The sequence below is a fragment of the Rhyacophila brunnea genome, unplaced genomic scaffold (assembly GCF_057557595.1).
Source record: "Rhyacophila brunnea isolate RB1 unplaced genomic scaffold, BYU_Rbru_1.0 scaffold_6, whole genome shotgun sequence".
NCBI lineage: Eukaryota > Metazoa > Arthropoda > Insecta > Trichoptera > Rhyacophilidae > Rhyacophila > Rhyacophila brunnea.
Window position 1 is genome coordinate 34,160,466 of NW_028233276.1, and position 12,167 is coordinate 34,172,632.

General features: G+C 31.6%; 1 protein-coding gene across 2 annotated transcripts in view; it reads left to right on the top strand.

Annotated features, from left to right (window-relative positions):
• The first annotated feature begins 1,644 nt into the window (after positions 1–1,644).
• Positions 1,645–12,167, top strand: part of LOC147065596 (uncharacterized) — a 37,067-nt gene continuing 26,544 nt past the window's right edge. Inside the window, exons 1-2 of one of the 2 annotated variants that reach the window (XM_085956488.1) lie at positions 1,645–1,724; positions 2,092–2,282. In XM_085956488.1, coding sequence (XP_085812614.1) covers positions 2,195–2,282 — 88 coding nt within the window. In that variant the 5' untranslated portion in view covers positions 1,645–1,724; positions 2,092–2,194. The remainder of the gene's footprint in view (positions 1,725–2,091; positions 2,283–12,167) is intronic. The other variant, XM_085956487.1, reaches the window with a different exon arrangement.

Genomic DNA, 12,167 nt, shown 5'->3' on the forward strand with positions numbered 1-12,167 from the left:
TTACAATAAGTTAGCCGTCTAAACAGTCAAAACTGTCTATCTTGCTCTAAAATTTAGCACAGCTAAGAGAGGCTAACGCGTTGGACTATAATGCCGTGGGTCCCAGGTTCGAACCCTGGGTCTGGCAAGTACACGTATTGTTTTTCAATTTGTGTCTGTCAGGGTATGGACCTAATAGGTTGAGTAAGTGGCTGACATCCATTTCTCGTAAAAAACAAAATCTGTTAATATAAACCTCTACTCTATGGAGGCCCATATGATCCTATTAGGATCGGACATGGTCGAAAGAAAAGAAGAAGAAGAGAGGTGCTGTTAAAACATAATATAATACTTTGATATAAAAATATGAAAAACTACGCTCGATAGCTGCCGATAGCAGTCTTGTGTATATAATAGTCATATTCGATTCGCAATTCGGCACACCTAACAATATCTTACATTCGATTCTGAAATGATTTTTAATGTTGCTTCGGAAAACCTAAGAGAAGGGTTTCGAAGTTGACCCTGACAAGAATAGTTTCAATTACTTTCTCAGAAAAGTGAGAAACTAATAGACCAATCTCGAATTCTCAAGAATCGAATATTCCATAATTTTATTCTCAAATCTTGTGAACCAAAAACGTCGATAAATTATAACCTTTACGCCAGAGATCTACAACTGCTTAAAAGTAATATTTTCAAAACTAACTACCGCCAATGAAATTATAGATTTTTCTACAGTTTGTGCTGTTATAATTTTGAAAAGTTAATGTTTTTGCATACTGCAGCAATTAGAAAGATAATTATTTTGGTTGTTGTCCATTTCTTCAATAATTAATTTCGTCTTTATGTCTTGTTAGTACAAAATAAATAGCAGTAATTATGTATATTTTGTAGCGGTTGACAATGTCTCATTAATCATTAAACAGTGGGGAATAACTACTACAATATTGAATTTTATTTTATCTAACACAATGTCTTTTCGCCATCAGTTGTTGATCAACTCAACATCACTGTTGAAGAAATTTACTTTTATTTACAAGCGATAAATAATGTATAAATTCCGCAAGGATCATTGTGTTTCGTTTACTATTATTTTGCTTAATGAAAAATACGTAGGTGCATTTAAGTAAAAATATGTTATTTTAAATTCAGCGATTGTTTAAAAAATAAATATAAAAAATTGAACTGTTACTGCGTTTTGTGTTAATGTGCACTGCCATTTAATGGTAATACATAGTTATGGTAGGTCCCTTTATATATTTTCCCTCTAGCAGTGTAGATTGAAAATAATACTACAATAAAAATATTACTTCGGGGTTAATAAGTGTCATTATGGAATACAGAATCAAAAAAATTGTACCTAGGAATAAATGCTTACTGAAAAACAATTTCTGGTTTAATAATACAATCATTGTCAGTAGAGCACCTGCCAGAAATTGATATATTTAACTGTCTTCCAATAGTGTCAAACTTTTTTTACAAGATTGGATTTGCCAGCTGCAAGTATTTGGGAGCTAGAAGAGACCTGAACGGTTGTACTGCTGACCAGAAAATAATTGTGGTACGCACGTAGCCCGGAGCTCGTACCAGTGTAAATCTCGCAATAGAGAGTTATCTCATTGGAAGGGGATACATCCAGGGGTCCTGACTCCGCACCAAAGCAGTAACCGTCCGACCAGCGATGCTGCGCTGTCTCCGAAAATAAGTGCGTTTCGTTTTTTTCGCAACCCCGGCTTATTAATGTGTGAATTATTATTGGCACCAAATGCCGGACCGACACACTTGCATACGAATACCATTATCGATAATTGCGTAATCCTTAAATAGATCAAATCCAAAATGGCCGGAAGCGCATTCGATTTTCAAATAAGATTTCAAAACGCATTTTAGAATTAATTTGTTTCAATTGCACATTTTAAAATAAATTTATCCGTTTTGCACATTTCATTTTTTTTTTTACAAAAAAAATAAATACTTTAACGATTTTTCGAAAAAAATAATTTCATCTCATTTGCAATGGTTGGGTAAATACATATTTTTACGAGGTTTCGTAAAGTAAATTTAATCGACCATTGCAGAGGAGCTATTTTGGAAAATATTTTGTTTCAGTAAATGTGGAAGACGGCAGATTGTGAAGCGGTCGAGTGAGTGTGTGTGTTTTGTGTGTGTGTGCTGGTTGGAAAACCCGCCCTAGGCGGGAAAAACTAATAAAATGGCGATGTGGACTGAAAAGTGTAATTTATGGCGGTTTTTATTATGGTCACTCCTCGTAGTTGGGACCTTGTCAATATGTATTCAAGGTAAGCTAACGTACACTTTATTTATCTTAAAATTAATATTTTTTTTTTCTGTAGAAATTAACTATTTTTATTCAGTGTTTAAATTATATAAACAATTCGAGAAAACTTTCTTAGAAAATTTTAAATATATTTTGTATTTTTCCCCTGTCTTTGTATTCACTACAAATGATTGAATTAAATTCTTGATCAGGTTTAGTTACAAGTTTCTTTAGTGATACGAAACTTTTTGCGCTTTCTATTTTTATGCGATACCGTAATGAAATTATGTAAAGACATTTTATTTTTATTCGAGCCTGTTGCGTTGCGACCTGGGAGACGTGTGTGCGAATGTTGCCAGACTATTTCATGTATTCTATAATAGTCTGGCAACTGTATGTATTATCTACGAGCGAAAAGAGATTTCCTGTAGGCGGCATTTTATAGATCAATTTAAATATTTCAAGCGTTCCTTTTCGCGTTCAATAATGTAACTATTGCTCGATATCAGGTCGAAGACAATTGAAATATGTTCAGACATGCAATTATTACATGAAATGCATAATAAAACAGTGGGTATTTGGTTACACACACGTTTGTCATATACACAGGCTAAAAAAGCATACAATATAGTAATTGCCTAATTATTATAATAAATTACATGTCATAATCAGGAAAACCTCGATAAAAAAAGGTAGTGAGCTGAAAAATATAGGTATATAAACATCTGAGCATGTAGGTAGGTACATATCTTGAAGATGTAATATTCAATAACTTCAGTTACACGTACACTTACGTACAGTAAAATGTCAAATAAAAAAAAACGCAAACGATGGCCGAGCATCTTATAATTTCGTGGGTCCCAGGTTCGAATCCTGCGTCTGACAAATACACATGTTGTTTTTCAATTTGTGTCTGGAGTCAGAGTATGGACCTAATAAGTTGAGCAAGTGGCTAGCATCCGTTTCTCGTAAAAACGTAAATCTGTTAATACAAACCTCCACTCTGCGGAGGTCCATCTGATCCTATTAGATTCGAATACGGTCAAAAGAAAATGAAAAAATATATACATATTAAATAGGTAGGTAGATACCTAATCGTCAGTTTATCTTGTTAAATTGATAATTAATCTTGTTTAAGACAAGAATGAAATGCTTATTGAATTTGCCAGTATTATCTATTATTTACTTCTGCATATGACTCGAGTCAATCATAAACACGATAAACACGAATAATCATTTAAAAATCAATCCAAAAAAACAAATCCTAAATCGTGTCAATACAACATAAAAATTTGTAAACCTCGTAAATACTACAAATTAGTCATTTTGAAAAGAGAGGTTCCTTTTTTATATTTTCAATTTTGAACTTCTATTTAAAACATAAATTAGACGACTTTGTCTTCCGAAAACACAATTGGTTTACAAAATAAAACGAGGAACTATATTATAATCTTTTAAATTTTGCTTTGAGATTGATTCTTAATTGTATGTACGTTAATAAATTTGAGTAAAATGTTGTTGAAAGTATCATTTACCTATATGCCAAGTTTGACTAGATGAAAAAACAATCAGATTTATTCCTACGGAGATACGGATTACATTATTATTTTGAAAACAAATATTATTGTCATTGATTTGGCATTAATTTTTAAAACAATAAAGATGTTAATTATTTTTTTATTTGCATTCATTTTGCAATACCTACTGCATGAAGTAAATAAACCTTGAACACGTTTTTATTACCTATAACAAATTTAGGAATGCACCAAATATACTACCTATAATATCAGCAATTATTTTTGTACTAGCTATGAAAGAATCATACAGTGGTAAGTAGTAAGTAAACAATGACTTGTTTATAATAGTATAAACAACATTAAAATATCAAAGTTAGATCAATCGTATCAAAGCTATGTTTAATTTAATAATATGATATTGGTTAGCATTCGTGTGGAAAAAGAGAGTCATATTTCCTTTTCTTGAAATCATTTATAAGTTATTCTGACAAGGTCAATTGTAACACTTTTAAGAAAACTTCAAGTTTTTATTTCAAAGGTGTTCGTTATTCATGCTCCGCCCGAGCGAATGACCATGGCCCAATTTCTGAATTCTATTTGACGTTCGCATAATATAATATAGGTGAGTAATTTACAAGTCGGAGGATATTGAAATCATGAAAAATAATAATTCAAATAGATATTACATTAAATAACGAAAATTTAATAATATTGGTGCTATTTTAGTATATATTTTTACCGCAATACTCCCATATCGGTTTTATTGTGTTATTATATCCATAGTATTTGCATGTCGAATAGGAATTTTCAGCTGGCTAGCAAACTTGGAATTGTTTATTTGTTAGGTGAAATTGGTTTTCAGTGAGGCTAACGTGGATTTTATGTAGTAGGTAATTTATTCTTATCAGTGCGTCTATCATCAATACGGAGAAATCTCTTCATTAACAACAGTTTATGCACAACGCAATAGTTTTTTCTCTTCATATACACGATAAAGCATCAATAACTGTTAATGTCTATAACGGCGAAGACTATGTACAGTTTGAAAGGTTATTATAGGTTCTTCATGGCATTTTATTTATTTACACGATCGACGATCGTTGATGCCTTTCAAGCACGACCCCACATCGAAACAATACGATATATTTATTTTTTAAAAGCCATGTGAAAGAACCGACAAGTACCTATCATGAAACATTAAAACTAAATGATAATAGTGCAGCATTTGCTAGATTATTATTCAATGAAAGGTCGACGGTAAACGTACCTAGCAAAGAAAAACGCCGCATTGATTGTCCGTGATTGATGCAGTTTCGGCGAATCTGGGTAGCAGAAGACGCAGAGAAGATTTCCCTGATGGTGACCGACCTCTGATAGAGATGGCACCAAAAGGAAGAATGATCACAAAACAATATTAAATAATATCTTTATATACTTTATATTTTTACTTTTATGTAGTTTATAAAATGACATATTAGCTAGACACCAGAAGAATTTATCTGCTTACATAAATATTTTCACGAATGATATAATTTGGTTTGCAATCAATTAATAGGATAACTTGGATAATATTGGAAAAAAATGGTTTAATGCCTTTTCTCAGTTTTAGTCCTTGCACTGGCTCAAAAAATTTACTGTTGGTTTTTTTGCATAAGAAAATATTTTATAATATTATGTGTTTATGATTCCAGTTTATATTACTTATGTTATCGTTCCATGTTGTACCAAATAGGTAATGAATAAATGAAAATGTTTTAATGTATGTATCAGTAATAATTTTATTATTAACTAAAATAAAATATCTACATATGAGTGGTTCACAAGCAAAGTGAACCACTCATATAAGTTCAAACATAATATATGGGAGTATGATTTCCATTATATATTAACTTAAAAAGACTCAAAATAACACTTCAGAATTGCAATCATACCCTTACAGAATTATAAATACTCAAATATTATGTTTGAACTTAGCTTACTTAAAAATAACCAGAATGGACTTGGTTCACTATGCTTGTGAAACACTCTGTTATGTTCGCGTCTCGTAGGGGTAGGCGGTAACATGTAAATTGTACATAATATGTCCCGAATGCATTACCATCAAGCTGTCACGCTGAGATAGAGATGGAAACGTTGAAACAGCGATAGTGATTCATTATCTCTATCTATATCTAGCACGTGACAACGCGTGACATGATGGTAATGTATTCAGGCCATTACATTTTCCGTAAAAGTGATGGTATAGCATTAAGATAGAAAAATGGCTTGTTCGTGGAGCATTGGAAACAGTAATGTTTCAATTTTATTAGATTCAATAAGAACATTATTTTTATGTTATTACGATCAAATATCTAATAATAACACTATCATTATTACCACGATACTTGCGACTTGACACTTCCGAGGACTTACATGCTAACCTACTTTTGAATCATTTGGAATTTATATAAATACTTACGATATGGTAGTATTTAAAATTGACTACCTATTTTCTTCCGCCTTTCCCTTGAGTTCCGGTGGTTTTTATTGGGTATTTTTAAGTGTTTTATTTCAAAAGCTAACGGTGAACTATGATACGGTCAAATTCAAACTTATACTTTTCCGGTCACGGGAGTAGGCAAGTAAGCTAAGGGCCAAACATTTTGTGACGTGGAAAATCGAGACAATTCAATGCAAATATAATGTGTTTTAGTACGTAAATATTACAAATTCAATCTAAATTATTAAGAACTTTTAGTTTCTCTTTTTTGGATTGCAGTACAGTCGATAATAATCATTGGAAAATGTATTAACTTAAAAATAATAGGTATTTGAGAATGGGAGTCTTAAATTAAGTATTTAGTTTAGTCTTATATTAAAAACGATCGACGGCAAGGGACGCATTTTGCATTTTGCCAAAGAACGGCAATTTCCTAGGGACGTCACTGCTTACATGTATAAATCATTGTTAAATAATTACAAGATAAAAAGAACTTTTTATATACAACGTTTTTAAATTTTCTGTTGAATCATATAAACTTGACTTGACTAGCTTAAACGATAAAAAAAAATTGTACTTGATAGAAATAATACTGAAATGTCATTTTGATTTCCATAGTAACGCACGTATATATTAATAATTTAGTTGCTAGGACCATCCGCTTAGCAATCAATATGGTGTCGAAATAACTTTTCATACAAAACAGAATTAACTGAAAATGAATTCAATTCTACTTGAAGATGGCTAAAAGGATTAAAAGAATGCATTGGCATCATGTTCTGATATATTCTAAAAGTTTCAAATGTCTAGCTAGTCGGGAAGTTAGTTAAAAATCGATTGCAAGATTTGTACTGGATAAACAACCACCGGACAAACAAGAATACGAGCTAAGAAAAACGTGGTAAAAATATGACAACCCGTTAAACTGTTCAAGGATACTAATTTACTGTCAATAATATAAATAATAATAAAAAAAGCTTAAATTTGATTTTTTGCCGCCATCTTGGTATTTTAAAGGCTTCAAATTACAAAATATCAAGTTTAATTTTTAATATTCTGCATTTAAAAAATATACACGCCTAAACTGAATATTAATCAAATCAGACGGTAACTATATCTAATATAAAATTAAAATTTTGCAACTATCTTGGTATTTAGTAGGCTTCCAATTAAAATATGACAAATTTAACTTTCAATTGGTATTCAACACTATATACACGTCCAAATTGAAAATCAATAAAATCAGGTAATTATAGAAAACTTATATTTTCTCCTAGATTTTGAAATTTAGAGTTCAAGGAAATATTTTGAAGCGGCTCGTAATGCCTATTTATTATGTGGTGAGTACAAAGTGATTGTTAGTTGATAATGTACCGATAGAACCAATAAAAGCAGAAACACTCAAAAGGGAATACAATAATTACAGGCTTGAAATGGACCGGAACGCACCGGAGCGCCGTTCCGGGTCGTAAAATCGGCAACATTGTCGTTCCGTCTCATGGAAAAAATAATTTTATACATTTGAGCTAGAATGCCCATAATATAACAAAAAATCACATACTCATTTTTTATAAAACACACAGATAACTATGTTAATATTTTCATAAAATTACCGAGCGCTCCGGTTCGTCAAATTCTCCATTTTGAGTGCTGAATAATTATATTAGTTCAATTCATTAAGCGGAAAAATAATTCTAGGTACAACCCTGTGCGATTTAGTTAAAGTTCAAATGCACAAAGCAAATCTCTGTGCATAGATGTCGTAATAATAAAAATTAGCCTGGTTGTCAGAGCACTATATCATATTGTTAACTTTCAAGTTTTGTAATGTTCATCGGATACTGTATTAGAAGGACAGGTGCAATTAAACCACCGATCATAGAAGATGACATACTTGGCGGATGACTCGTAAAATCTCTGCCAAATGTGAATCAGATACTAAGAAGCTGTCAGAGAATTTTTTCCCCAGCCCAGTTGCGGCTGATGGAATCTTTATGATGTTGAATAATAATGCCATTATGCAAGAAAGAAATGTACAGTGACTAATATTATTAATTGTTTTGTGTTGTCAGATTTTGAAAATGTTTCGTGTCAGATAAAAGAATTAGTGCGTGTCTATAATGCAATATTATGGGGTTGCCAATTTGTTAACCGCTATAACATAAGTAGGTACAAAACTACTCGCTTTTTAACGGCATTTATAAAACCATCAGTATAATTTATATCGACATTATTATAGTGAATTATTTACGATAAAAAAATATATTTTATAATCTCTGTGATCCCAAATTTGACAAGAATTAGGCATTTTATTATTCAAAAAATGGACACGATTTACACATTTGAAGATAATTCTAAAGATATTCATTATAAGCTATGTCTTCGACTATTCAAGTGTGATAAACATCCTACGAATAATGATTGTTTTATAATAATTATTGAACTAAGAATAAGGTAGTATTTTTTTGAAATACGCCATTTCTATTAGCATTTCCCAGTGGTTAAGCTACAACATACGGCCGTACCCATAAATTGACAAACTATTACTGAAGTAGGGAGTAATATCATGTTAACGCGCTTGTTTGAACATGTACCTAACCGAAAAAAAATCTTTTTTTTAAAACGGTACAAACTTAAACCCTTAATATCTTCCAGTTTCGGCAGTGTAAACAGTAACACGGGTGTGATTTAATAATCAAAGTGACCAAATCAAATAAGCCTGGAGTGGTCTTGTATTGTATAGTTTCTGTTTTTTGTGTCATTGACAAGCTGCCGCCATATGTAATATTCAAATATTTCTGCAACGAAAAACAACTCCCTATTATCTCGCATGGATTGCAATGTCGACTCACACACTCCATGATGCAGAAAATATTCGTACTTCCTTGAAATGTATATAGGTACACAGGGTGGCGAGTAAATTCGTCAGACTTGGTTTACTTTATAAAATGACACCATACATTTTTTAAATTAACAATTATTCACTCACAATAGAAGAGATTAAAAGATTTGAGACATTTGCATAGTTGTTGATGATTTGGTCAGATGGGTTTGAAATGCACGGGTAAAAATGGTGGGTGATTCCACAGAGCACGATGCATAGTAGACCTACTGGCTATCATCCCCTGCGGCAGGCTTCCCAAAAGATGGAAGGATAGCTGGCAATTAACTTTGCAAGAATTCGAATAAAACAAATATAACTCTCTACATATAAGAAGATTCACACATCGTATTCGCATAGGTAAATGATGATTTTCATGTGTATGGAAGTTTTGTGTTAATTTACCTGTATTATATATATATATATGAAGTTATCAGTAAAGTTAACATGTGTTTTTTGTTTCATGGTACCTATAATAAAAATTATCACATATAAGTGCATTTATTCGATTTACACATGTGCACAGTAATCATCCGCCCTTTATTTGAGAGGGCAGTCTTTATTTAAGCACGGTGCCGCAGTAACGTCCCTAGATAAAATGCTGCCCCTAGGCAGCGCCAAAATGCCGCCTCATTTTTTATACAGTATTATTATCATCCTTTCATGAGTCCAATATCTAAAAAATGTGTTGTATGGATAAATTAGTAACAAAATATCAGACTAATTATTCGCAAATCTACACGTGTCGTTTCTGGTCACCAAGGACGTCGAAGGGCAACAGAATTAAACTATATATCGCGAACCCGAGAAAACCAGTCAGCTGATATTTTTAAATGAAAATATATTTTCGTTATTACTAAGTTTAGGTAGCTATTTCTATATATTCCAAATGATTTTTCTCGATTTGCCGCCCTTCGAGTAACTGCCGCCCCCAAGCTACGCTCAATCTGCCTACCCCCACGGAACGTCACCGCATGGTGGATATAAAAAAACCTATCAACATGCAATATGGATGGAATTTTCATCTAAGTCTAATTATACATAATCTCAAACTGTCATATTGATTTACATTTGTATAGGTATCGTATATCGAAAACATCGAAGAAGTCATTCATGCAATTAGTCGTTGGAAAATGTTTGTATATACGAAGAGCAATAACCATTATTAAAAACGTCATTCGTTCTGTAAAATCGGCGTGTAAAAACTAAGTATACTGGATATTATTATTATCAATAAATTTAGTAATATTATTACACCATTTGGAAATAGAAAACCTGATATCAATTTACAATTTACATAATGAGAATTTCTCTCTGTGGTTTAGACAATGTAGTTATCGACTTCGCTATTGGGAAAATCGATATTTTTCTTACTCATCAATGTTTTCGTATCTTCGTCCATGAGTCAGGACATTAATCATAACATAACAGTGTTACACCCATTAGCTCGTTAGCAGTTATTTTAACATGATGACTAAGCAATAATGACGATCACCGACATGTTATAATAATATATAACAAGTAAAATGTAACGGAAGACCTACGCAGATTCTTGGTTTACGCGGTTTATTGTAATAAAATTTAATAATATTCGACTTGTCTGCTGTGTGTTGCATCTATAATATACAAATCTCTGGCATCGCATCAAAATAACTTCACGTGCGTCATTCGATAATGACATTTTGAATTGATACTTTAAATAATTCACTCTCTATCTACCATGAGGATGTTATATGAAACTACTAAATATTTCCGATGTTTCTAATCGAACTGTCATATTTCATTCATACATATACGTATTGTCATCCATCGGGCATAGTAATACAATGTATTATTTTCTTTTATTCTTTTCAAGATAAATTAAGACACTACTTTCATAATAGTTGTTAAAATATTTGGTTATCATTACTTAAAACAAGACAACGATGTTAAAACTAACAAAATTAATGAAAAATATACACAAAAATTATCAAGGGAGTTTAAGGTACTTACTGAATTCATTGAAATCATTAAAACAAATATTGCGATATAATTATTAATTCTGATCAGAAAAGAGATTACTGTACAGAAAAGTGTAATAAGAAGTCAGTCGCCATAGACCGATGAGTGTAATTTTGTCTACGACTTAATAACGGAATTAAAGCCTCCAGAATATCCTAAAATATTACCAAAATTGAATACGCGTTTCGTTTACGTGACAAACGTTAATGCATATTATGACACAGACGTAATGATTAATGAAAATAACAGATTCCTCAACACATGTTTATGTTTATCTCATATTTATCTATACTTGATAATTTTATTCCAACCTCACCTAGAAGGCAACCTTCTTCATATTATTTTTGTGTTATCCTTATATAATACCAGTAATTTATGACTGCCGTTGTTGTTAATTAAATTATTTGAACGTGTGTGTAATTAATATATAATATGAAGATAACTAATCTAATATTATTATGAGCTAAAATAAAGGTAATATTTTTATTTGTGTTTACTTTTAACAATCAATATTTCATAATATATGATTGGAAAGAAGGAAGAAATACGCGGTGGAAACCCAAGCATCTATTACGATAAAAAATAACCGCAAAAGTCTCGAACATTACATAACCAATTTTCCGTTATTGTCAACAGGAACAATAATTTGTATGAAATAACTTGATATATCGGTATGTTTCGGATTACACATCAAATATTAATTCCACCTGTCTAACGATTCAAATTATTTTATTAGCTATTTCCGTTTTCTTATAATTTTCCATTCTCAATTAGTAAACTATCAACATACTTCCCAACATTACATATTCCCTGTTGCTTGTTAAACCTGCGTAGAGTGACGTAGAGTTTCGTAGGCTTACTTAGACACACGTAGAGCTTCGTAGATGTTTGCCATTGAATATCATGAATGAAAATAATATCACATTTTTCAACGTATCATAAATGTATGACACATTGGATTCTTTTACTAATGTTATATTATTAACTTCACGTAAGACAGCGTTTTCCAAACTGGGAGGCGCGGAGTGT